This window comes from Marmota flaviventris, chromosome 4 (genome assembly GCF_047511675.1).
Source record: "Marmota flaviventris isolate mMarFla1 chromosome 4, mMarFla1.hap1, whole genome shotgun sequence".
In the NCBI taxonomy this organism is placed as follows: domain Eukaryota; kingdom Metazoa; phylum Chordata; class Mammalia; order Rodentia; family Sciuridae; genus Marmota; species Marmota flaviventris.
The window spans coordinates 30,794,052-30,820,557 of record NC_092501.1 but is presented as its reverse complement, the minus strand read 5'-3'; the positions used below and the strand labels follow the sequence as shown (position 1 = coordinate 30,820,557).

Here is a 26,506-nt window from a genome sequence, read left to right as displayed (position 1 = left end):
AATCAAACCTCTATCCAGCAGGCATCTCTATTTATAAAATACCCAAAAAGTTACCCCAAAAAAGGAATCATTTCCACTCTTTTGTGTGTTTGTGCTGGAGATTGAACTCAAGGCCCTGTACATACAAGGCAAGCACTCTACCAAATGACTGATTTCCACTCTTGACTGTTTGTAAAAACACTACTGTCACAATTCTGTTCAGATGGTCTCTAACTTATAACGCACGTGTTTCAAAAATGTGCTTATGGGACTCAGGATGTGGCTCAAGTGGTAGTGCACTCGCCTGGCATGCGTGAGGCATTGAGTTTGAGCCTCACCACCAAATAAAAATAAATATATTGTATCCACCTAAAACTAAAAAATAAATATTTTTTTAAAAATGTGCTTATGTTTCTAATAAAATCTAGAAGAACTACAAGTCTCCAGATGTCAATCAAAAGAATTAAACTGTTTCCATATATTAATTAAACAATTAGAAAAATAAATAAATAAATCTTAAGATAAGGAAGCACAGATTTAAGTTCTCTCATACTGTAATACCGGATATATTTAGCATCTGAAATGCAGTTTTCCCAAAACATTAAATTTCTGAAATATCTATTAAAATTTCTTACAGAAAAACTAGTTGAACCATGAACTGTATGACTGCCTATAACATTATTTCTATAAGAAATAGCAATCAGTTATAATTTAAGATGCTCCACAACATGTCTCCCCAACCCTCAAGAGAACAGCTTCTACTTATAGATCAGCTCAGAATGGGTATTACCCTCAAAATAATGATAAACAATAAAGTCCCATGGAAGGAAGCAGGAAAATACCCCTTCCTTTAAAGTAGGAGAAGAAAATAACTTTATCTTCCAGCAATGACTCCCACACAGGTTTCCTTTCTACCCAAACCCTTTCAGGGCAGCAAGGCATTTACGATTTTTATAATGGTAAAAAACTGAAGCTGAGCAGTGAAGAAAGGGAGAGTTAGGAAATGAGATTGCTATAAAGGATTCCTACAGCAGGAGCTAGGAGAACCATGGGCAAGACATTCCCAAATGGGATCTCCATGGAGTGTGATAACAAACTAAGGGCAGCAGGCAGCTGTAGCTACAGAGCGGACAGTCAGAAACAAAGAAGTCCTTTGGAGGGCAACAAATGGCTGGAGACCTCATAGCTACCTCTGCAAAGCATGAAATTTCTTGCTGTTATTACAAGACATTCATTGATAATGGTCTTTAACAATGTGGTAGTTTTAAAGTATGGAGTTCTAAGATACACAATATGACAATTACCTGTGTAAAGCTTTTTAAATGTTCCTCCCAGTCTGAACTCAACTTCAGCTCTGTCTGTTATCACCCTCTCTCCTTACATTCTAACCTAACTCAACTACCTGCAGTTTCCACATACCTGGTATTCTCCTGGCCTCTGGATTTTTTTGGCTCCTTCTATTAACTCCAATTCAAAGTCCACCTAAAAATCTTTCCCATCCCCTATCCTTTCCTCCAGAGTAGACACCCCAACATTTCATTTCTCTGAAGTCCCATGGCTTCCTCTCCATACTTCCTTTATGGTACATAGGATGTACCATTCTTCACCCAAGACCAGCATCTTAATGCCTTATTAAAACACCATGAGAGGTTGTGGCTCAGTGGTAGAGCACTGCCTTGCACGTGCGAGACCCTGGGTTTGATTGACAGTACCATATAAAAATAAATAAATAAAGGTATCGTGTCTGACTACAAGTAAAAATTAAAAAAAAAAAAAAAAAACACCATGAGGCCTGGAGAGTAATATCCATGACTGATTACATTCTTTTACCCCCAGCTATACCTGCTTCAGTACCTTGAAGAGTAAGAACTACAAACAAAACATTCTAACAAATTTTAAGAATATGATTTGCCATTTACTTGGCAAATGAAATTTCTAAATATATTAGGCACAAATGCATATGAATGTGTATAAATTTATGTGTGTGTGTGTGTGTGTGTGTAAAAAAAGTAAATGTCAATATAAACAAACGAAACTTCTGAGCAGTCTCTCACAGGATTGGCAAAGTGGTCTTACAGATTATCTTTCACTGGTGTAAAATCTAAATTAAATGTGGTAAAAGAGAAAACCCATCATGGCAGGCTGTGAAAAGGGCACTGGTTAGTCATATTTTAACAAAATTCTTCTTCCTGGAATGTAGGCAAATACAAACACAAATAACTGAAGAGCCGGGTTGCCTAACCAAAACAGCACTTCTCTCAGGAGCAAGCTGCTCTGAAGGCAACTAATGCAATGTGTATGAATATGCCAAATCATTATTCAGCATTCTATATAACCAGAAAACAATCTGGAAAATCACCATAAATCAGTTTTAAATTACAATAATTTAAATTTATATTTTTCTCAGATAAAACACAAACTTATAAATTTTGAAGAAAATAAACTTGAAAATATACCAGTATAAATACTTTACACAGGAAGGGGCAAAAAGCTCAAGTTGTAAAGTGGCAAACATTAACACTGATTTTTCAAACAGAAGGCAAGGTTAGGTAGCATCTAAAAACCAAGCCCCATCCGTCTGGTCTGTCAATTCCCAATAATACCCCTGACTAATACTGCACAGTGAAAGCTCTGAGAAAAGAATATGATAATTATTTATGAGCTCTTTAAGAATATGCCATGCTATCACACTTCGTTTAGTTTCTCTTTTGATAACATTACTAAACTAGAAAATCAGAAATACTCTACCTCAAATACAGCAGCACTTGGCAAAGTTTCAAGAAATCACTATAGTGAAATGAGCAGAAATGTGAGTTTTATTCTGAGCTCTGCTACTTATTAGCTATGTGAATAAAAGGAAGTCACTGAACCTCTGTAAACCTCAGTTCCCTCAACTGTGAAACAGAAAACATCTGTTCTAGCTCTTTCTCAGAGATGTTTTAAGAAATGATAGTACCAATGTTTTCTTCATAGTGTTCTTAAGTGTCCTTGGTCGCACATCTCTGAGAATCTGATGAAAGTAACATCTCCTTGTCCCCACAAAATGCACATTCACACAAACTAAGGGCACAACTTCAGAAGGCCCATGGACCCATGAAGTGAAAACTCCTGGTTGAACTCTTTATACCCAGAGTTTACCACAGAGCTAGAATGCAATTAAGAATTTGATAACTGTCAAAAGAATTAAAAGAAAACACAGACCAGACAAACTGGTATATTGACTACTGATTAACTTTGACCAACCTACAAGCATCATAAACTGCAATTTTTTTGGCTGGCTATTTGGTAAAATGTATCACATATTGCATTAAAAATGTATATAGCCTTTGGGTGTTTTGTGTGTGTGTGTGTGTGTGTGTGTAATTAGTAATTCCACTTCTAAAAATTTATTCTAATAAAACACTCAGAGATGTTTAAACTACTATGTACAAGGATAAACAAGTGTATATGAAGAGGTAGGATGCTCAAGTCCCCGTCTCCACCCACCACCCACCACCCACCAAACAACAAGATAAATACCCTCTATTCTCTGTGGTAGAACAGAGGCAGACCTTCCTCTAGAGAATTTCTAGAGGCTTTAAAAAATCCTACAGAAACAGGATTGAGCAGGAACAGTGGAAGTTATGAACTGAAAACAAAGTGGGGATGACCTTAGGTAAATCTTGCTGCTGAATTAGAGGGCCTGGCATGTCTTGCACCCCGAAGACCTCTTCTCTATCCTTTGGCAGTCAATTCTATACCACACAAGCAGATATCTGGGTGGAAATTCTGCATAGTAAGGATCAGAATAGCCAAAACAGAATCATTTAACTAGAAGTACATAAGGCTTTAAGCAATCTTTGATATTTTTCCCAATTTGCAGTACTCTCAACTTAGCAATTCACTTTAGATAAGAAGAAATACTGTAGAATAACTTCTTCCCTCTACAAAGTTGAGATATTCAAGGAAGAGAAAATTAAGGGAAGATCAACTAAAAACAGAAAGGAATCCTCTATAAATCACCTATTTAAGATGAGTGGTGAACAAGAATGTACCATCCCTACCCTGACAGAACCAACAGGCTAGCACAATAACTGTCAACAATTAACATTCTTCATTATACTACAGGATTATCAATAGAAGGGCTGTGCAGTGACTTCACCTGGTTAAGAATTATTATTCCAGCTGGGCATGGTGGCACATGCCTGTAATCCCAGCAACTCAGGAGGCTGAGGAAAGAAGATCCCAAGTTCAAGGCCAGCCTCAGCAACTTAGCAAGGCCCTAAACAATTTAGCAATAAATTGTTTAAAAAGGGGATAGAGATGTGGTTCAGTGGTTAAGTGCCCTTGGGTTCAACCCCCAGTATGCCCCCCAAAAAATTTATTATTCCAGATCAATTAATAATTAAAATGAACCAATTATTGTAAGAAGTAGGCACAAACCACCCCGGTTCAAGACAATTTATTAAGCCCTTACTATTTCACCAGGTGTGGTGACAACATGCTTGTAATCCCAGGGGCTCGGGTGGCTTGAGATAAGAGGAACACAAGTTCAAAGCCAGCCTCAGCAAAAGTGAGGTGCTAAGCAACTCACTGAAACCTTATCTCTAAATAAAATACAAAATAGGGCTGGGGATGTCTGCCCTTCTATAATTAATGTATTTTCTCTAAATGGTCTCAAGTGTCTTTTGAGTTCAATCCCTGGTACCAAAAAAAAAAAAAAAAAAAATAGACCTTACTGTCTCTTAAACCAGGTATGATGACTCACACCTGTAATCCTGGCAATTCAAGAAGCTGAAGCAGGAGGATTGAAAGGTCAAGACTAGCCTCGTCAATTTAGGGAGATTCTTAGCAAAGACCCTGTCTCAAAATAAAAAATAAATTAAAAAGAGTTGGGGATATATAGATCAGTGGTAAAGCAACTCTGGGTTCAATTCTCAGTATCATAAATAAAAAAATATAATAAAGCAAGCTTACTTTCTCTTAAATCGCTGGAGTGGTGAACAAGAATGCACTGTCCCTACCCTGGCAAAACCAACAGGCTAGCACAACAGCTTATAATCAAATCCTATTATCAATCAACTTTAATGTTTCATAATTACTGGCAAAATTAAGTTGGAACTACAGACCCATACTATATGCAATTAGTAATGATAGCAATTACCATCTCTACCAATTCTTGAACATAAAACTATATACCAGGAACTTTGTTAAATGAATTAGCTCACTTAAATGTAACAACAATTCTATCAAATAGATATAATTTCCCAAAGGAGCTAAATAATTTGCCTCCAACCACACAGGTGAGTAGAAGCAGAGCTGGGATGCACCAATCTCTCTGACCCTAAAGCACATGTTTTTTCTACTCTGTAATGGTAAGGTTCTAAAACATACCCTGTAAAATTAGAGGATAATAAATTCAGGCCTGGTTCAAAGATGCCTAATTTAAGTCTGCCCTTCTATAATTAATGTATTTTCTCTAAATGGTCTCAATTAGCATTTTTGTCTAGAACTAACATATAAGAAAAAAAGCTGTAAAATTTTGAGAGGCATCCTACATTAGACAATCCATCTAGCCTGACAAAATCTGCTAGACTAAAAAAAAGTGTGTGTGCGCGCGCGCGTATGTGGGGCATACGTATGCATACATGCATGTGTGCATATGGCTTATTCTGTTTTCAAAATATTTCCAAAATTTTATTATAACTGAATATGCCTTCTTAAGAATCTTCAAATATCAAATATTTAAGGGATGAAAAATTAACAATATAAATATTTCTGTATTTCATTCAGAGACAGGATGTTCTAGTTTCTATTACATAATTAGTATATATGATATATCCCAAGCAAATCCCTTCATCTCTGGGCTTCTGTGAGAGGGAACTGGCTGATACAATCTCCAAGGGGCATCATTACATTAAAATTCTTTGATACTATAAGTAACAACCAGAACCATTTCAAAACATGATCAATTTTGTCCTTGAACAGAGAAGGCAAAATTTACAGGAGAGGGGAAAGAGAAATCTAATCAATATTTACTATTTCATCTAGACCACTTGACTCACTGCAGAGCTGACAAGACCCCGAGGAACAGGGAACAATCAGGGAACAACACCTGGCTAGCTCTTCTTTCAGTCTAAAGGTGCTTAGCTTAATCTGAAAAGAAAATAAATTCCACTTTTCTAGACCATGAGGGCTATCTGCCTCTATTTAAACAATCTCTCCATCTCAGTCTCAAGGAACTAATAAAGAAGAAAGGTTAAGACTGCTGAATCAACAGTACTCTTCAATTCAACTACAGGCGAGAATTTTTTTTTAAATTGATGAAATCATATTAGCAAAGTAGGATTCTATGATTTCGCCTATTCTCTCTTGCTGGTTCCTTTCTAACAAACTAGAAATGTCTATCAAATATGAAAAATGAAAAAAGAGATAAATATAGTATTCAGGTTTCCAAAGATTACATATTCTAGCTTGAATTTCCTCCTAATTTGTGATTAAATATTTAAATTACCTAAATTAAAATACATGCCATGGGGCATGTTTATAATGATTCACAAAAATTATAGGCCACACTACTATGGCTTAAATTTAGAACTTAATTATTAAGCCCAAAGGAACATTAATTATGGGGGGAAAAGAAGTAAATATACATTCTCATTTTCAATAAAAGTAACAAAAAACTATAAAGACAAGAATAAAATTTAGCAAATTAAAATTAAAGTAAAATTATCTTTACAATATTTCATTTCACATCCTCTTCTCTTAAGAAAGCAGTTATTATTCATTTTACACAAAGAAACAATGAAGTCAAAAATGGAGTAAACAACTTTACTAAAATTGAGGCTCAGTAGAGTGCTTGCCTTGCATGCACAAAGCCCTGGGGTCGACCCCCAGCACCAAAAAAAAAAAAAAAAAAAAAAAAACTTTATTAAAATCAATATAATAAAATAAATGGAATTAAAATTCAAAGTTCCTGATTACAAAATCCATACCCTATTCAAAAAAGCAAGACACCCAATTAAAGATCCTGCAAATATTCAATTACTCAAGCTTTAGTTCAGAACACAAAAATTGCCTATGCAGGAAATATACTCTGACAAACTTCACCGAGAAAAACAAAGTATAAACACACTCAAAGGACCAAATAAACAGGTAACTACAATAATAAACAGCTAAGGATGATTTTTTTTTTTTTACCAAGTTTAACAAATCTTTTGACTCATAATTTAAATATCCTTTAGGTGTTGAGAAGGTAAATTAATACAACACTGATAAATACACAATAAGTCAATGGTACAAGTCTGAATTTAAGAATTTACATAAAATTATTTAAGTAATCACATATCCCATTACAGTCTCAAACCTCCAGAAATTACTTTATTATGAATCTATGAAGGCCTTCCCCACCCACATGTCTAATCACTAGAGGGTTTACTAGAAAAATTTTTCAGAAAAAGTCAAGAAAACATAATTTTTATTACTAATTACTCTGCTAAGTATCCTACAATGTACATGATAGTTCTACACAAAATTATCTGGCCCCAATGTCAATAGGTCCAAAGTTAAGAAGTTCTGGTCTATAGTCTAACTCATATCACAGGGACTACTAAGATTTACTTACCTTTAAATTTAATATCCAGACCACTAAATTCCAATTCAACTCCTTGAAGTGCTTCTCCCAGAGTTTCATGGTAATGACTGATACTTTTTTTTGACCCCACACAGAACGGAAGTGAAAAGTACTTATATGTTTCTTGGCGATTATGGTAGGGCCCAACAGTATTCATCCATAAGACAACTTCTTCTTTATCTTGATACTGAAACAAGAAAAGCAAATTTTATATATGTTTACATGTATGTATGTGTGTATTTATATAGTTAAATCTAATTCAAATTAAGGGGATATTTGTTATCTGTTCCAAATAAAAGTATACTTTTGGTGTTCAGGAAACTAGAATACTGGAAGCTTATTTCAATCTCATAATCAATGTCCACACTTAAATATCAAAAATATACCCTATTGGGCTGGGGCTATAGCTCAGTGTTTGAGCACTTGCCTAGCAAGGGTGGGGCACTGGGTTCAATCTTCAGTCCCACATAAAAATAAATAAACAAAATAAAGGTATTGTGTCCATCTACAAAAAAAAAAAAAAAAAAAGCTCTCATTGTGGTCTCAGGATCCACCTTTTCCAAAATTTGTTTTACAGAAGATAGTTTTAAATGAAGTCCAACAGCTCAGAAGAGTATGTTTATAATTACTATTTATACTATTAAAGAACAGTAAACACTGAACCAATATAATTCACCAGGTTAACATGGACAAGGGAGAAGGAACCAAAACCAACAGTTTATCCAGAACTTCATGCTCATCATCATATACCCCCCAAAAACTAAAGTTGCCAGCGCACATAAATAAAACCTCATCTCCCTTCTAGTCTTTCACACAACCACTAGTCAAAGCATTAAAAGGAGAAAAATAACTAAAAGGAAGAAAAGCCATACTATGAAACCCCAAGTCCATTCAAGTCATCATGCCATCTGTTATCAGCCTGAAAGACATATTATATGCATATTTCTTTGAATAATTATGGTCTTACCCATCAGTGAATACTACATATAGCTGGCACAAACTTATAATCCCAGCTACTAAGGAGCCTGAGATAGGATGTCTCAGGTTTGAGAGAAAACTTAAATTGTCTCAAAATAAAACAACAAAAAAAAGGGCTGGGTATGTATGTAGTGCAATGATAGAGTACCCCTGGGTTCAATTCCCAATACCAAAGAAAAAAACTACTGCTAAATAGAGATAGCAGTTCAAAGATATGGGGGTAGCTGACTTCACCTTCCCAGGGTCTGTGGGGTCTGCCCAAGATTTATAAGATGCCTACATGTTTAAAATCCTAATGTTATGTTTTAGATATGAGATGTTCCCAAAAGCTCATGTGTGAACAATGCAAGAATGCCCAGAGGTAAAATGATTAGATCATATGAGTTGTGACCTAATCCGTGGGTTAATCCATGGATATGGATAAACTGAGTGGTAACTGTAAGCAGGTATGGTGCGGTGGTAAGTCTGAGTTTGTATTTTGTCCCTGGTAAGTGGAGTGCATGCAAGTGTGCTTGCTATCGCTGGCTCTCTCTCTCTCCCCCCTCCCCGCCCTTCCTGCTTGCCATATCATGAACTACTTTCCTCGGCCACACCTTTTCACTAGGATGTTTTGCCTTACCTTGGTCCCAGAGCTATGGATTCCACTGTCTACAGACTGAGACCTCTAAACTGTGAGCAATGAAAAACTTTTCCTCCTCTACATTATTCTTGTCTGGTATTTTAGTCATAGCAACAAAAAGTTGACTAAAACATGATTCTGTGAAAACAGATTACCAGGATAATTTCAAAACCAGTACTTGTAATTAGAAACATTAACTGACAATATTATAATTTAATAGTGCATTAGTTATCCACTGAACAATTATTTACTGATTGCCCAGCACGCGCCAACAACTGTGTCTATAACCGAGGGTTTAGCTTTGAATGTGTTCCTTGCTCTACTGATGTCTAAAGGGAAAGACAGACATTGAACAAGCAATTATAATTTAAGGAAAGCTGCTATGGAGCATGCAATAAAGAAAGCTACCCAATGAGTCCACTATGAAACCCTTATCTCCTGTCTTCCTAAATTCATCCTACCTGAATCTACTCTCCTCAACTTATTTTCCTACTGGTACTATCATTCTCTCAGACTCGGACACTCAAACCTCAAGATCTTCTGCATTTCAGAAAAAAAACATTAACTTGCCTACTCTTACCCAAGGCATTTGCCTCCTCATTTTGATTCACATCATCACTACCACCCTAAGACTCCAATTTCATCATCTCCAAACATAATAAATGTGTCATAATAAATGTGTCACTGTTCATGTAAGACATCATCCAGGTCATCAAGGAAAGAGCAAACAATCTCACTTTTCAAACATGTGAAATATGGACCAAGCAAGTTTTAGGCATTAAAGATATAAAAGTAGGGCTAGGGATATAGCTCAGCTGGAGAGTGCTTGTCTCACACGCACAAGGCCATGGGTTCAATCCCCAGCACACCACACACACACACACACACACAAAGGATATAAAAGTAAATATTCTCCTTTCCCTTAAGAAGTTCATAATCCACTGTGGAGCCAAAAAAGCAAATGATTAACATTGGAGCAATAAGTGTTATAATTAAGGTAATAAAGAACTACTGTAGCAATGATTAATTCTGCTTTGGCAGAGAAGGGTCAAAATGGGTAACAATACAGAAAAATAAACAGCTTCAAGTGAGTACAAAAAAGTGCGTATAATCTTCATGCGTAAAGTTAGGAATCAAAGATGTGAATGTTAATATATTCATACACCCCCATTCTTCATTCTTCTTTTAATTTTGTGAGGATTGATAATATGTCTCCACTCTTCCAACCAATGCTCATGGTCTTAGAGCACTTATCAGTACAAGTACTCCTTTCTGCTAAATATATATACAGCCTCAGAATTCTTCTCAAAACCATGCTCTAAGCCAACCACTACTAACTAACCGGAGCTGATATTAGAAATAAAATCTGTTCAACAACACAAAATGCTCTCTCTGCATAGTACAATGTACATAAGTATTTGATAAATAAAATGGGAAAATTTTGAAGAAATACTAAAATGTAAAGTTTACTGGCAACTTAATAAAAGCTTGAAGCATATACACTGACTGGTAGGTGCACTGACTGCAACAGTACTTTAGAGAAATGAGAAACAAGAAAAGTGTTCTAGAGATTAGACATTGAATGAGAGTACCCATTAATGAGATCCTTGCCATTAATTCTCTGAATTTGTAGAAATATTATATAACTTGGAAAATAATACAAAGACATTTTTTCTGTAAATCAATGTACATGTTCCTTTAAAAAATAAACAAAACTTTGAACATAAATATTTCTTTAAAATATAGCATTCATTTATTTTATACAAACTGAGACACAGGATTAAAGTAATCTAAGGGCTGCAGGGTGTATTACACTACACATTCTTAAGTTACTCATTTTAAACACCAAAAAATCTTAATAGGCAGCTAGAGGTGTGATGACACAATGCAAGTATTATAACAAAACTTACACAGCCTTGTAGTCTAAGGATCTTTCTGGGAAAAGGACTGAAACAAATTCAGGGCCTCAGGGTGAATATTAAGGCAAAAATTATGCTTCTTTTCTATTTCTCCTTTTCACACAGACTACGGTCAAATACAATGAATTTAAACATTTACTTTCCATCTCAGATCTTGATTGTCCCTAAAAAATAAATGCTCCCAAGCCAAAGACAAGAGTTCTTTCTCCACAGAGAAAATATGTTCTAAAATATCTTGAAGTTAGAAAATATAAAAAGGAAAACTTCACATAGCTTTTTAAGAAAAATTTTATTTTTTTAATTGTCTTTCCCTAAAGCTGTAGACAAAGTCCCTCAGCCCCCACAACTCTGGGCTAAGAGATCACTAAATAGGGCTCCTTCCTGACCAACCTATTTCTTAGGAACCTATGGTAGAAAGGTAATCTAATTCCTTTCCAAAATTCCAGGAAATCCTATCAAGCTCTTTTAAAATACTTTCCTTGGAAAAACTTCAGACTTGCCAATGACACTGAGCAAGATGGAGTTTTATAACTTACCTAAAAAGTGTAGCCAGCGGGGGGAAGTGGCAAGTGAGCACAGCATGGATATGGAAACCTCTGAGCATGGATGGCAATAATTCTTTTCATCTAAGGCTTCAGGGGAAATTGGCCACATGAAAGCAGACCAGTTCAGGTACCTGCATTCTTCACCTACTCAGTTTCCAAACCCCAGAAGAATTTCACTGTTATTCTCAATTTATGAACTGTCCACTCCAGCCAAAACAGTTACGACACTGTCTTCCTTTCCTTTTATGCTTCACCTTGTTTCTTTTGTAATTCCCCCAAATTTACAATGCCCTCTTTTCTTCACTTGGTCAAATTCCACTTAATCTTCGGAAGTGCTCAAGTCTTCCTTTCTCATATCCCCATATGAAGCTTTGCTGACCAATGCCTAACATAACATGACCACAACAGCTTGGGCAACAAAATCTCGTCAGCAACACTTCATAGGTTCATCTAATGTTGTAAGGTCTTTACATGAACATTTAATCTTCTCAAATTTCTGTAAGATAGGTTCTATTATTTCCCTCATTTTACAGACTAAAAACAAAAACAAAAAAAATAGATGTTAAATAATTTGTCCAAGAATACATAACTAAGCAGTACCAAGTTTATCAGTTTAGGAATGCTTTTGCTAACTCCTAGTGAGCTTCATTAATCAAAGGGCAAAAACAAAATCAAGGAAATATGAAAAAGTGTACAAAGCAAATAAAGATGACACTGAATAGTGAACTGTTCCATTTGAGCTTTTAATCTGCCCTAAAGGGGGAAAAAAATCTTAAGAATCTGTTTGTGCCAGGCATGGTAGCTCATGCCTGTATTCCCAACAACTCAGGAGGCTAAGGCAGGAGGATCACAAGTTCAAAGCCGGCCTCAGCAACTTGACACAGCCCTAAGCCACTCAGCAAAACCTGTCTCAAAATAAAAAATAAAAAGGGGTGGGGACATGGCTCAGTGGTAAAGCACCCTGGGTTGAATCTCCAGTACCTAAAGAGAGAGAGAGAAAGAATCTACTTACACTTTAGTAGACAATGTTGCTGACATACTCTTTGAAAAATATGAATTAAGAAATTAGAATTTATACTGACCAGCAAGATACAGAGAGCCAAGACTAACCACCCAAATACTATCTTCCATTTTCATGGGAAAGGGACATATTTACTTTAAATACGTATCAGAGAAAGCAAAATTCAGTTTTGAGAATACTTTAGAAGTCATAATTTCAAAGTTTTTCAACTATTTCAAATACACATCTGAATTCTAATACAATCAAATTAGAAGTATATTTTTGAATAGTCTCTTGAGATAAACTGTTCTCTCTCAAAATAACTTTGTACTTAAATAAACGTTTAGTCTATTGCTGACTGCCACTGAAAATAGGGCAATCAATGATTATGGCATTTCCTAAAAACTAAACCTGCATTACAGCACTCACAAACTCACCTGTAGTAAATATTTTATTCCCTTTATAAATCTTCAAATAAGTTTCAAGAGGTCCTATACACCCAACAAAGAAGAAAAGTTGCCAAAGTAAACATCATGCAGTGGTACAACACAGTTTACGACAGAAGCCAAGCAAGCTATCCCAGGCACAGATGGGGTGCTTCCAACATTACATGTCCCAACATTACCAGAACAAGGGGCCACAAGGAAATGGGATTTGGGCCTAGGTAGGGACACCTAAACCATAAGAGTCATACCCAAGATGATGCACTTTAAACTAACAATGGCCTGGGCTTGTTCACTGTGCCTTAAGCAACAGTTTCATGCTTCAAATATTGCAAATCCTTGTCCCTAGTAGCTCCCTAATTACTCAAGTCACTCAGCAAAGCACTGTCAAATATTACTAGTTAAGGGAAGGGAGGGGGAATGGGAATAGGAAAGATAGTAAAACGAATTGGACATTACTTTCCTATAGGTATATAAGAATACACAACGGATGGGATTCCACATCATATACAACCAGAAGAATAGGAAGTTATATGTATAAAATGTCAAAATATATTCTACTGTCATGTGTATGTAATAAGAACAAATTTAAAAAATATTACTAGTTATGCAGAGCACAGTGCTTGGGATATCTAACACACTGGAGCAGGGCAAGGGGGGGTGACTTTGTGATCATGTAGAGTAAATCAACTCATAAAAATGCAAGGCTAATCCAAAGCACTGAAAAATGACAAAATACAATGCTACAATGCAAACCTCCAAATACAAATGCTCTAAGATTTCTTTACCCTGGATTATTGGTGTTTTAGTGCTGGCATATTTCCATATTGCTGTTATGAAAATCAGATATATAGACAGGTAGAAAAAGGAAAGCCTAGGGATCAGAAAGCCCAGAATCTCCCCAATTCTCTCTTGAGCCAGTCATTGGAGCTCTATAGGCAATTTGTAAAGTAAGTAAGTTTGGATGAAATGATCTCCAGTCTTTCCAGTTCTAAAATTCTGAGTTTCAATTTGAAATAGTTTTTTTAATAGAATCATTTGGAATCTTAGGATATGTTATCATTTAATTCCAGATGCTTCCTTGTGCTTCAACCAAGAGAGGAGTGCAATCAACCCTACACACCTACTTTTCACTTACTCTCAAGAGGCCTTTTAATAACCCTTCTAATCACTAATTAGGAGCCTTTTGATTTCAAAAAATATATCCTATAATCCATATATGATTCAGCTTCTATTTATTTACTTATTTATGAAGTGCTAGGGATTGAGCCCAGGGCCTCACCCATGCTAAGCAAGTACTCTACCACTGACCTACCATACTCAGTTCTGATTCAAGAATTAAAATGAACATATCTTTATATAGTCTAGATGTGTATATACAAGTATATATTTCATTTTCATCACTCTGAGAATATTACAAAAACTCTGGAAAAATAAGCACATAAAAAAATACTGTGGGTCACATGATCAATTGAATCCTAATTCAGCAGGTACAGTAAAAAAGGCAGAAAAAAGCATTTTTTGGAACAGCAGGAAGTAGTTATCCGTTATGACCAACTACATAACTTGTAGAGCCCAGAACGAAACAAAAATGCAAAACTCTTTGTTCAAAGATAAAAATTTCAGCTGCATATTAAACAAGAACAGTCCAGCATGTTACTGCTCAGGTCATGCATCCACTGTGGCCCAGGAATTTAAGCCCTGTCTCTTTTTAATGCTAACCCATTATAGAGCTAGACTCACCCAAATGTTTCCTTAAGCACTTAAACATACTATCAATATACAGACCTACTCAATTTAATACCAAGGATTTTATTGTTCAATTGTTAGGGCAAAGGGCTTTAAAGCATATCAGTTGAGAGTACCTACTATTAACTCAGAATGCCCAGGGTCAAATCCCACCTCTACTCCTACACTGGGTGTGGCCTCATGCAAGTGACCTAACTATGCTGGCCTCGGCTTCCTCATCTATAAAAAGGGCATAATATCATGCAATTCATAGTTATTAATGTAAGTTCAACATGAATTAATGTGAGTAAAGCACTTAAAAGAGAACCTAGCACATTTTGCTATAAAAATCATTAGTTTTATTTCTATCTGAAATAGTCTTCACTGAAAGTTAATCTAAAGGGCAAGCTCTATAGCTTCTGAAAGCTGTTCTTTAATTGATAATCCAATTCTACAGGTATTTATTAAACACACACTCAGCAACCTTCCCTTGGCAATTTGTCTCCTCCTTCAGTACCATTCTCTCTTCACTAGCTACTTTCTGTCTTCTTGGTAGAAAGGAAAAAAAAAAATGTTCACTTGATCATAGCCCTCTTCCAGTATAATCTGGATAAGGTGAATTCCTAGTTTTCAAGAAATATTTTCATGAAACTTAGAAAAAGTAAAATATTTTGGCTAATAGCAAACATCGGGAATAAAATGACATTTATTTGAATTTTATGCTTGTATCTTAATGCTATTCTTCATATAACTCTTGCCTTCGTATGTAATAATGGGTAATCAAGAGTAATGTAAACATAAAATGACATGGATTCTAAATTTTTGTACAATAACTATTTCATAAATACCATATTCTCTTTAGGGCAGAAAACAAAAACCTTTTCACAAGTATTTTGTATTTACTAATAAAAACGTAAAAGACAATTTAGCAATAAAATTTCATTGAAACTGGCATCTACTTCTTAAATTTGTAAAGTATTCTAAAGCCTTTATACACCCCTAACTTATTACTTATTGTGTGTGTGTGTGTGTGTGTGTGTTGCTGGGGATTGAACCCACGGCCTTGTGCATGCAAGGCAAGCACTCTACCAACTGAACTATATCCCCAGTCCCTATGGTTTCATTAATAGTTATACCAATTTACAGCCTTATGAAACAAAATTAAAAAGTAGAATTTCTTCCTCAAGTATTGAAAAGTAGACTACTACTCTCAAGTTTGTATGTGTACGTGGTAGAACTATAGTTGAGTTCCGGGTTTTACATGATAACTTTTCTTATGTGTCAACAAAATTGGAAAAATCTTAAAATACCACTAACTAAAAGGATGTCCAGTGGAAAATAGAAAGCAATCAATGATCCCAAACTAATTTTGATAGACAAAATTATCTTAACATGAAAAGCACAGGATACCACAAAAATATGTCACCAATTAGGGACTTTTGACTTTAAAAAAAAAAAAATTCTACATATACAGGTAAGACGATTCTGGCTGTGTCTGAAGGTAAAATAGCCAAATTTAGAGCCTTCTTTATCTAAAATAAGAGTCCAGCTAACTCAAAGACTTGAGAAAAATTTTGCTATTGTCAGATAAAACCTAAAACCGGGTCCATTAAATAGATACGAATTACTTCACTTCCTCATCTAACAGCAATGACAGAAAACTCCCCCAATTTTTAAAATTTAGTATGTACACAAACTCTCACGCAAAATCATAACTTAATGGGTAATGGTATAAAAACAATTACTGACCAAGCAACCTTCTCCATTTACCTGAGTTTCCTGCCTTGCTCCCGTCCACCATTCTGAAAACCATCAAGTTACAGTCCTAAGTGAAAGCCACTCCTAGAGTCGTTAACATCCATGCTTTAATGTGAAAATGCAATTAAACCGCCAATCAACTTTAGACCAAATGCAAGAGATTGTTCCGGGGCCAGGCCTTAGACTGGGAAACTTTACGATCAGAAGTGGCCCAAGTTGGAGACCACCGGGATGGAGCCGCTGCTGGGGACTTAAGAGGAGAAAGTTACAAGAAAGGCCTCACAATTGAGTGCGTACAGGGTGAGAGCATACACACGTGTAAACCGCTCTCACCTAGAGTTTATCAAGGCTGTCCCCACCCCGGGGTTTTAATCCGGTTTGGGCAGGAGGAAGAGGGGGAAGAAAAAAAGAAGGCTTGAGAGAATCATAAGTGGCGGGTATTTCCTGTATGAGGGGTAACTGTAATGCATCCATCTTCTGCTATCGTCGTAGCTCCCCACAGTCATAGAGCAGCCCCTTCCCCGGGGACACGACCCCCGAACACACCGGCCTGCGGGCCTAGCTCCCGCAGGAAAGTGAACCTAGAGACTCCCCAGGCTCCGTCGGGTCCCCCAGGGCCCCCAGACGTGGGGGCGCGGCGCCACCCAGGTCGGGGCGGGAATGGGAGGCCCAGACACTCGGGAGGGGAGCCCCGTCCTGGGAACGCACAGAAATGCCTCCTCCCTGCTCCCGTGGTTCCTGCTCAGCCAGGCCCGACCGGAAGGAGCTCTCGGACGGCCGCCGGGCTGCACCGGGGCCCCCTACCCTCCAGGCCGCGCGGAGCCCGCTGGGGCGGCGGCCGGGGAAGCGGGTGGGGGCGACCGCGCCTGCCGGGGCGCCTCACCGTGTGCTCGTGCTCGTCCGCCCGGGCCCGGGGCAGCAGTAGCAGCAACAGCGCGGCGGCCGCCGCCACGCCAGGAGCGCCCGGCAGCGGCCTCATCCTCCGCGCTCGCGCCGGCCCGGCGCCGGCCCACCGACTCCTCCGCCGCCGCCGCTTGTGCCGCGGCCGATTCGCATCCACGGGGCGCGGACAGACGCACGGGGCCCGGGCCCAGCCGCTGCCTCCGCCGCCGCCGTCACCGCCCGCTCCCGAGCCTCCTCCGCCCCCCCCCGGCCTTAGCCTCTTCCTCTGACTCAGCCACGTCATCCGGCCACCCCGGCACACGCCGGAAGTGCCTCGCGACGCGGGGCCGCAACCGCCGCTGGGCCGCGCGCCGGCCCCGCCGGCAACAACTTAGAGCCCGGGAGCCGCGGGCACTTGCGCCGGTGCCGCTTGGCCTCGGCCCCGGCCCCTCGCGGTGGCCCGGCCGGGACCTCCCGGACGCGCCCCGGCGCTAGGGCTTGTGTGACCTTGGCCCAAACGCGTAATTCTCCCTGGCTGTGAAACGGGACTGGTCGTCTGACCTGCCGCTCTTCGAGCTTGGGGAACCAGCTCAAATAATCCTTTCATTCCGGGCTCTCCTCTACCGCTTTGAATGAGTCACTGACTCCATAATCATCATATAGGGCAGACTGTTAAAACTTTTTCAGGATTGGAGATGTGTTTAAAAGTCATTGAATATTTATTGAACCTCTGCTATTCAATCAGTTGTGGGCTACGCTGAAATTCTTGTTCATTTATTGTCCAAGTATTTGTTGGTCTCCCAGCTTCAGTCATAAATGTCTCTTGGAACTTAAGCTTCTCAAAGCAGAGATCCTGTTGCCTATTTTCTGTACCTAAACCCGGAGTAGGGACTCAAAAAGTACCTGTCAAGGGAACACAGGAATATGGCACCGCCTTCTATCTACACTGTCCTCGGAGCTAAAAATGGGGAACTTGTAGTTGTCTCTTCTCAGCCGTCAGTAGTCAACAAATCATAGTATTTGGTGTCTTAAAAATATCTCGATAGTTTGTTTGCTCATTCCTCGGCCAGTAACAGCTAATACTCCAAATCGCCATTCTTTGCAATAGTCTCTCAATAAGCTCCCCGCCACCAATCTTCTTCCTTCCCTGTTGATCATTCACCAAAGGTACCAGAGTGATCTTTCTAAAAGGAAGCCAGATTATATCACTCTCTTGCTTAAAACACTACTTGAATATTGAATAAATTATGGAATCACCACTAAGGTTTTCATCTGCCAGACACTATTCTGAACTCTTCACATATTGATTGATTTGATCCTCAAAAAATCCTATGCAACAAGTACCTTTACTATATTCACATTACAGAGGCATTAACAAGCACAAGTTAAGTGGGCTTGCTGCAAGACCAGACTATGAAGTCTGATCCCATAATCAGTCTTTTTCTGCTAATGGATTATGAATTATACGCCATTTAAAAAAGTGAAATATTACCTGCATGGATTGGCATGGACCGGTATCTAACAGGTACTTACATCAAGAAAAAAATAGAGCATGATTTTATTTTAAATGGTAGTATGTTTGTTTACCTGTAGAAAACAAGCTGAAAGATTATGACCCAAACCACAAGTGGTTAATGTTCTACTTTGTACATGCCTGTAAATGTTAGTATGTTTTTTACAGTGTGCATGACTGTGTAGGTAACCAGGGAAGGGGAGGAGTTTCTTGCTAAAGGATAAAGTCCAACTTCCATAGTCTGTTAAAATGCACCTGCACAATCAGACCCTAATTCATCTCCCCAACTTTATTTCCCACCAGTCTTCATCCATGTGAAGAACATGTTCTTTATAGTCTGTGCCTTTGTTTTGGATATTCTCTTAATCTAGAATCTTCTGCTTTGCCTTGTCATTTGACACTACTCTTCTAGGCCTAGTTGAATGATCACCTCTTCAGTGAGACCTTGCATAATGCCCTTAGGAATTTGAGCATCCCCTCTTTGGGATTCTAGAAGCATTTGGCATATTATGTCATAATTACTGGTCTATTTCCATTTCCTCTTCTATACTGTAGTCAGACCTTTTTTTGATGGTAGGAACTTTTTTTTTTGTTGATCTTTGTCTTTGTTACCACCTCCCCTCCCACCCTGTACTAAAGATTGAACTCAGAAGAGACTTGCACATAGTATGCAATCATGCACTACATCCCAAGTCCCTTTTAAAATTTTATTTTGAAACATTGTCTAAGTTGTGCAGGCTGGACTCAAACTTTCAGTCCTTCTGCCTCAGCCTCTTGAGTAGATGGGATTGTAGGTATGTACCAGCACACCCACTCATTTATCTATCTGCCCCAGCTACTAGGATAGTGCTGGACACATCATATACATTCAACAATTATTTGCTGAATGAATGAGTGAAGACATTAACAAGTGAAAAGTCAAATAGCCTAGCAGGATTTAAAGAATGCTTTCTAGATAGCGTAAGAGACATCACAAGGCAGTACAAGATTAATTGCTGTATGACTCGTACATCAGTAATTGCTATAGAAATCAGAGAAGGCATCTTATTCATCTTTGTATATCTTCCGAGCACCTAGCTGGTGACTTGCTCATAGTGGAAGTTTGGTAAATGCTGTGTGAATGAATAATCACAGAGCCTTTGAATGAAGTGATAATGGGCAATTGAAGAACAAGCAGTGCAAGTGCTGCATTAAGATGGATGAGTAGTTTCTTAAACATCCATCACCAGCTTCCACAGATCTGAGCTATAGCTCTTGCTGGGTTTTGTGGGGGAAATTGGGTTGGCAAATGCTTGGAGGTGTAGAGGACACAAGAAAAAGTATAAATATTATAAGTAAAAAGTATAAAGTATTCATCCAAGAAAGATAGACTTAAAACCAGGAAACTTTACATACAACAGAGAACAAGAGTAATAGTACAAAAAAGGATGTGCACAATATGTAGCCAACAGATGTTACATGAGCATTAAGAGCAATGACCATGAGAAAAGGGGAGACTAGTGGTGTATTTGGAAAAGTATAATAGAGGGCAGGGCTTGTAAGGTCATTAGCTATTGAGCCTCTACTATGTGTCAGGAACTCTGGTAGGTTACCAGGGAAATGATGTTGATAAATGGCATAAGGTGATAATAAGTCTGATAGCAGCAAGTGTGGAAAACAGGAATAGGAAATAAAGGAACTGGTTAGAGGAAATGAAGTGTGGCTTCAGAGATCCTTAGAACCTGATGATTTCATAGCTAAAAAGGGGGCTCAGGAGCACCATCAAAATTAGGATTGTTTTGCCAAAGTAGGTAGTAAAAAACATCAATATATCTTATTCCACAAGATTTTTCATCTAAATAAATGAACTCCCTCATGCCAAAATAGGGAAGGAGGGAATGGCAGTGAAATGGCTGTACAGCCACTTGTAATTTTAGTAAGACTCAGTTTTGGTTAAAGAGCTTATGACAGGTAAAATAATCCAGAAAGCCACAACAGCAGCATTCACATAATAAAAAGATCCTTGGGCTGGAGATGTAGCTCAGAGGTAGAGACCTTGCTGACCATGTGTAAGTACCTTGGTTTGATCCTCAGCATCCTCACCAGTTAAATAAGGAAATCCTTGCCAGTTAAATAAGACTATCTCCATGCTTCTTCAGAATGAGAGATTCCTCATCTTTTGCCTTAGACTTGAGCTTACAGAGTTTCATGGACTTATATCTCTCCACTTTATGATGATAAAACACAGAGCCACATAGGTGAGTCATGTGAAGCCATCAAGTTAGGAACAGACTAAAATAAAAACTAGGCTTCCAGACTTCCAAGCCCACATTCTCTTCCCTACACCATGCTCATACTATGTCCAGAATAAGACACTTCTCCCACACCATGGGGTTCAATGAGCTTTGGAGGGCTAGCCTAGACATCTATTTTTTGCTGATTCTATGAGAAAATGAATTCCAATTTGTATCTCAAAATATGCATTTCAACCTCCCACTCCTCCTTTTACCACCCTGGTGAACACAGAATCTGGCCAGCAGGAATGAATGAAGACCATTTCACACTCTTAATAACTTGCTTGGAAATGAACCAAACAAAATTTATTTATCCAATCAAAGAAAATATTTATATAAGCAGATTTCTTAAAATTAGGGATTGATGTTTAGGATAAATCTTAGAATTATCCAAATTAACTACTTGTCTTTCTCAAAAATAAATATTACTAATGCTTCCTCCACCACGCAGCTGTAAAACTACACACTATTCGCTGAAGGAGGAGCAGGAAAAAACAACTTTTACTTCCTGGAATATGGAAGAGGTATCTAAAAATCCCAGCTATTAAAATGATACTGGACTGATTAGGATCTTTTTTGTTAATAACAAAGCAAAGAAAAAAATGAGGGTTGGGTAACATGACTTGTAAAAATATTCATTAAAGTCATCTACATTCCATCACTTTGTATAATTATGGCAAAGCATAAGGGTTTATTGACATCATTAAATAAGTCAAGTTAAATTATTTGACAGCAACACAACCTCTTGTTCAGAATCTCTCAGTCTTATACTTTATGGATTATTTAGTTGGGTTATCTGCTCCTGGCTTTTAACATAAGATGAAGGAACAGTGCTGGCCTAGTAATTGGAGGCCAGTCTACCTTCTAAACAGGGGCAAAAGTAATAGCAGTGAATATGACCAATTCCTTCCCTTTCTATTAAGCCAGTCTGTAAAATCTTGCAGAAGAACGGTGGAAGCAGAGCTGTCTCCGAAAGCATCATAGAGAATACTCTGGAACAGTCTACTTAGATACTGCTTATAGTTTAGTTTCTGATCCTCATGATATTCACAGTCTATGGTTTTGTCACATAATGTATTCCTAAAAAGGTATACAAATGCTTTGAGTATGTGGAAATTAAATAAGTTTATGTTATAATGTGCAGTTTTCTTTTTAGAAAATAAAATTTTCTCCTCAACATTAGCAAAATTCTTTGATAACACACTACCATTTTTTAATCTAGATACTTCCTTCTTTTATATGCAGCTAACCAGTTTGGATATTCAATGAGGATCCACTGAGAGCCTAAGACTTGTCACTTATGGCTGGGTACCTCTGATCAGTTCCAACCATGTCTAAAGTGGGCCACATTCATGAGACACAGGCTTCTCATCAGCATTTTCATTTTGTGTCTTCTACTTATTTTAATATAACAAAACACAATAAATAATAAAATATTGCACAGTGATGCTAACACCATTGGCCGATATAGATTTTACCATGTTATTTGGCATTCAAAAAGAGGTTTAGAGGTACTGAATATTTAAAAAGTATCTCTTATCAAAGTCAAATATTTTTTAGATAAAAGACTGTCTATAAAAAACAGGAAGAACAACCGTATCGATATTGTAATTTCTTATTCTTTTTATCTCACATACTTCTGTTTCTCCCCAAGAAGTGATAAAGAAAGCAAAGGGACCTTTGAGGGCCCATTCACAGAATGGCTACCATGTGCCAGGCGCTACACAAGATAATCGGTGCAAACATTTTCAATATGGTGTGGCCAATACTGTATTTTATATCAAAACCAAAACCAAACAAAACCTAAGACTCCTCCAGAAGCTCCCAACTTCAATAAGAGTTCTTGTTTGCTGTGCTGAAGAATGAGATTGAGAAAGAACCTTTAATTATTAGAAAAGGATCTGATAAAACTGTATTTAAATGGCCCATTAATGATGTGTTTTTTATATATCTGTGAGGGATTGGAGAATAAGTCTATTCTCTGGTCTGGTCTGAAACCACCAGATTTCTGATATTTTTAAAGCAACAGTTAAGATACTGATTTTACTAAATGTTTAAGCATCATTAAGGATGTGAGCTTTAAAGGTATACTTGTTTGATGGGGACTCAAAACTCATGACATATTTAAGTCTCTACTTTCTCTGCACAAACAGATTTACCAAGCCTGATTTAATAAGTCTGGAAGAAAATAGACAACTATTACTATTTTAGATTCTTTCTCCCTCTTTAGACTCTTCAGCAGTGTGTGTGGGGGGGGGGGAAGCCAAGGCTCTTCCTATCTCTTTATAGCCAGAACTAAGACTTAGGAAGACAAGAGAACAAGAAATGGGCTCCCTGGAATCCCAAGCTTCTGGTTCTAACCACTTTCAGTGGTTCCCTGGCAAATATCACTGTTTTGAAAATATAAATTTCTAAACTGAAAGAGCTACTTGGTAGTTCCATGCCTTGAAGATATGGAAAAGAAAAGCTTCTAGAATGCCAATAATCAGTTGCTGGTGAATTTCTACATTTAGGCACTTCTTGAAGGAAAGAGGGACTGTCCTTTTGGATGGAGAGTGTAGTAACCTAGAATCAGCAGACCCAGATTCTAAACCTTCCTCTTCTTCTAACCAACCAAGCACTCTTGGTTCTAGACTTGTAGGGGACCCCAGATTTGCCTTCTGTATAAGAAGAATTAGGACTAATTTTTTTCCAAAGTCTTTTTCGGGTTATTTGTATATGACTAGTTCTACCACTCAAACACACTCCTGAACATACAGGAAAGTAGAAGAATTATTTTAAATTAGGTCACTTCTTTTCTTACTTGAATACTGAAAGTCTTATACTCCCTTCTAGAAATTAGACTGGACTAGCAAATACATAGGGACTAATACAAGTGCACTGCCATATAATCACTTATAAAGTACATTTCTGATCACTCTTGTTAGATTTCTGATATGAGAGATTTGAGGTAAGTGTCCTGATTGAGTCTTCATCCTTTGGGCAAACAAGAAAGAGGATCAAAATACTTGACGATGGTGAATCAAGTCCTTGGTTTTCACTTCTTCATTCCTCTTCAAGGATAACCCAAGCCAGCAGGGTTGCAACAATGTCAGCAATGAGACTGGATCTTAAAGTCAGCAGTCATGCCAGAAAACTCAACATGAAGTCATCATTAACAGGCTGGAAATTGCAAGTCTTAAAAGTCCGGCAGCAAGGCAGGTCTTAGGAGACGGAATCAGCGACCTCTGGGTGGAACAGGTGGAGGAGGAAGAAAGTTCTCTCTGGCTGGAGGTCTGAAATGAAAGATAAAGCAACTCTATTTTAAAAGTAACATGATTAAATAGCTCTTAGGCATCCATGATTTGTGGTAAACTTTGTGTAATATACAAAGGACAGATCCCTCAATTAATGAAACTGGACCCACCCTGAAAGTGTCTGAGTGACATGCATGCCAGCGGTGGCTCACAATCCTGGCTGCACATTAGAATCACCAGTGGAGCTTTTAACAATACCAATTCCCAGGTTCCATCCGAGATGCATCCCATCATAATCTCTGGAGGACATGGCTCAAGCATTGAAACATTTTAATAGTGTCCCTTCTGTAACCACCTGTATTAACTACATCCTTTATTTTCTGATGTTTTCCCTCTTGGAGTCTTGTCGCCCTTGGAGGAACTGTTTTCCAGGGTTAGCCGGTCCTGACTGATTCATAAACAAGATACCCATCTGCAAGCACCAAGCACACTTTTATTACAAACCATCTCATCCATACCCATATCCATCCATTTCCTTGGGGTCATTATCCAATCTGGATTTTCCCCAGGGTCAGATATGAGATAATTAGGGAGAGCCAATGCTCCAGATCCCACTAGCAGATCCTAAATCAGCAACCCTATCTCACTCATTTCTTCCTAAGGAAACCATAATGAAAGCTCCTGCCCAAGTCTTCCCTTCATTCCCTCTGCTTCCCAACCAACTCTGGTGCTTCTTGGTGTGAGCACACCCCCGCCCCCCCGCCATGCTGTGACATGTTCCCTGCTCTTGGGAACTATGTTTTTTCAGTGGCCATTTTCTCCTGATATGTTGACCTTACCACACCTAAATAATAATGAAACCTAGATCTTAAAACACCAGTGATTCAAATAGGCAGCCAGGCAGGAGCCCACGTGTGGTAGGGAGGCCTGCTGAGAGAGGAATTGAGAACTTAGTCTGCTGCTCAGAACCACCTCCTGTGGGACCATTAGGTCTTATTTCAACTCTGCATTTGCTTTCCTAAAGCCTCTCTCCGTGTTATTCTGGAAGGTTTTTGTAAGGTCCTAAATGACACTCTAGGTAGATCAGGGCGAGTCTATTTACAGACAGGTTCAATGATTACAAATGGCATTTCCACATGTGTGCTGTAAAACCAATATTTAATTCTCTTGGAAGCAAGTCAATAAGTCCAGAAAGAGAGCTTTGTCAGATGCTGTAATTGAACTGTACTACCCGGGAGTTGCATACTCGAGGACTGAATGAATCAATGAGTAAATATTTACTAAATGTCTCCTGAATATTAGTTTTACGTAGGTCAAGGAAATGAAAACGGAGCTGGGAAGTGCAGGGCCACTTCAGGAACAAGGTAGAAGTAGCAATGAATAACCACAGAAGGACCTCTTCCTGCCCTGCTCCCTGAGATAGATGGTTTTGTGTTTTTTGTCGCTGAGTAACTGAACTTTATCCAGTGAAAGTGAAAGGGTGGTCTGCTCCCATTCTCCCCAGCCTGCCCTATAAACTGTGTGTTATAAGAGAACAATGAAGGTTGAGAAACCCTCCCTCCCCAAACATCTTCCCTCCCTCCCTCCCTGCCTTCCTTCCTCTCTTTACAAACATTTGCCTACCATGCATGTACTCCTGCATGTAGTATGTAGCAACAAGTAAAATGGGCATGAATTTGGCCCTTAAGATACTGTAAATGTGTAGATGAGACAGACAATAGCCCAACTCAGATACTCTGTTGAGTGTTTTGATAGGGGAAGGTAAGAACATACAGGAACATCTAGTGGAGACATTTATGCACACCTGTGTGTATGCAAATTCAACTTCTCTGAGACTGTCTTCTCATCTGGCAAACAGAGTTAATGACACCTACGTTAGAGTATGTGTGGCATAGCAATGACAACTGGAAGTAGATAGCACAGTTTGGGGCTTAGAGTAGGCACTTGAGAAGTAAAGCTAAAAATTTCACTATGAGGATGAAAGGTTAGTCTAAGATCTTTTCCCCAGAAGACTGGTACTT

The 26,506-nt window shown here is 38.3% G+C and overlaps 2 protein-coding genes across 2 annotated transcripts in view; both read right to left on the bottom strand.

Moving 5' to 3' along the window:
* Positions 1 to 17,725, bottom strand: part of Tm9sf3 (transmembrane 9 superfamily member 3) — a 65,233-nt gene extending 47,508 nt beyond the window's left edge. The window contains exons 1-2 of the mRNA XM_027929996.2: positions 17,465 to 17,725; positions 7,583 to 7,778 (exon numbers count right to left, since the gene is read on the bottom strand). Coding sequence (XP_027785797.1) covers positions 7,583 to 7,778; positions 17,465 to 17,560 — 292 coding nt within the window. The 5' untranslated portion in view covers positions 17,561 to 17,725. The remainder of the gene's footprint in view (positions 1 to 7,582; positions 7,779 to 17,464) is intronic.
* Positions 17,726 to 21,525: 3,800 nt separating this feature from the next.
* Pik3ap1 (phosphoinositide-3-kinase adaptor protein 1) overlaps positions 21,526 to 26,506 on the bottom strand; it is a 117,035-nt gene continuing 112,054 nt past the window's right edge. The window contains exon 17 of the mRNA XM_027929977.2: positions 21,526 to 24,524. Coding sequence (XP_027785778.1) covers positions 24,467 to 24,524 — 58 coding nt within the window. The 3' untranslated portion in view covers positions 21,526 to 24,466. The remainder of the gene's footprint in view (positions 24,525 to 26,506) is intronic.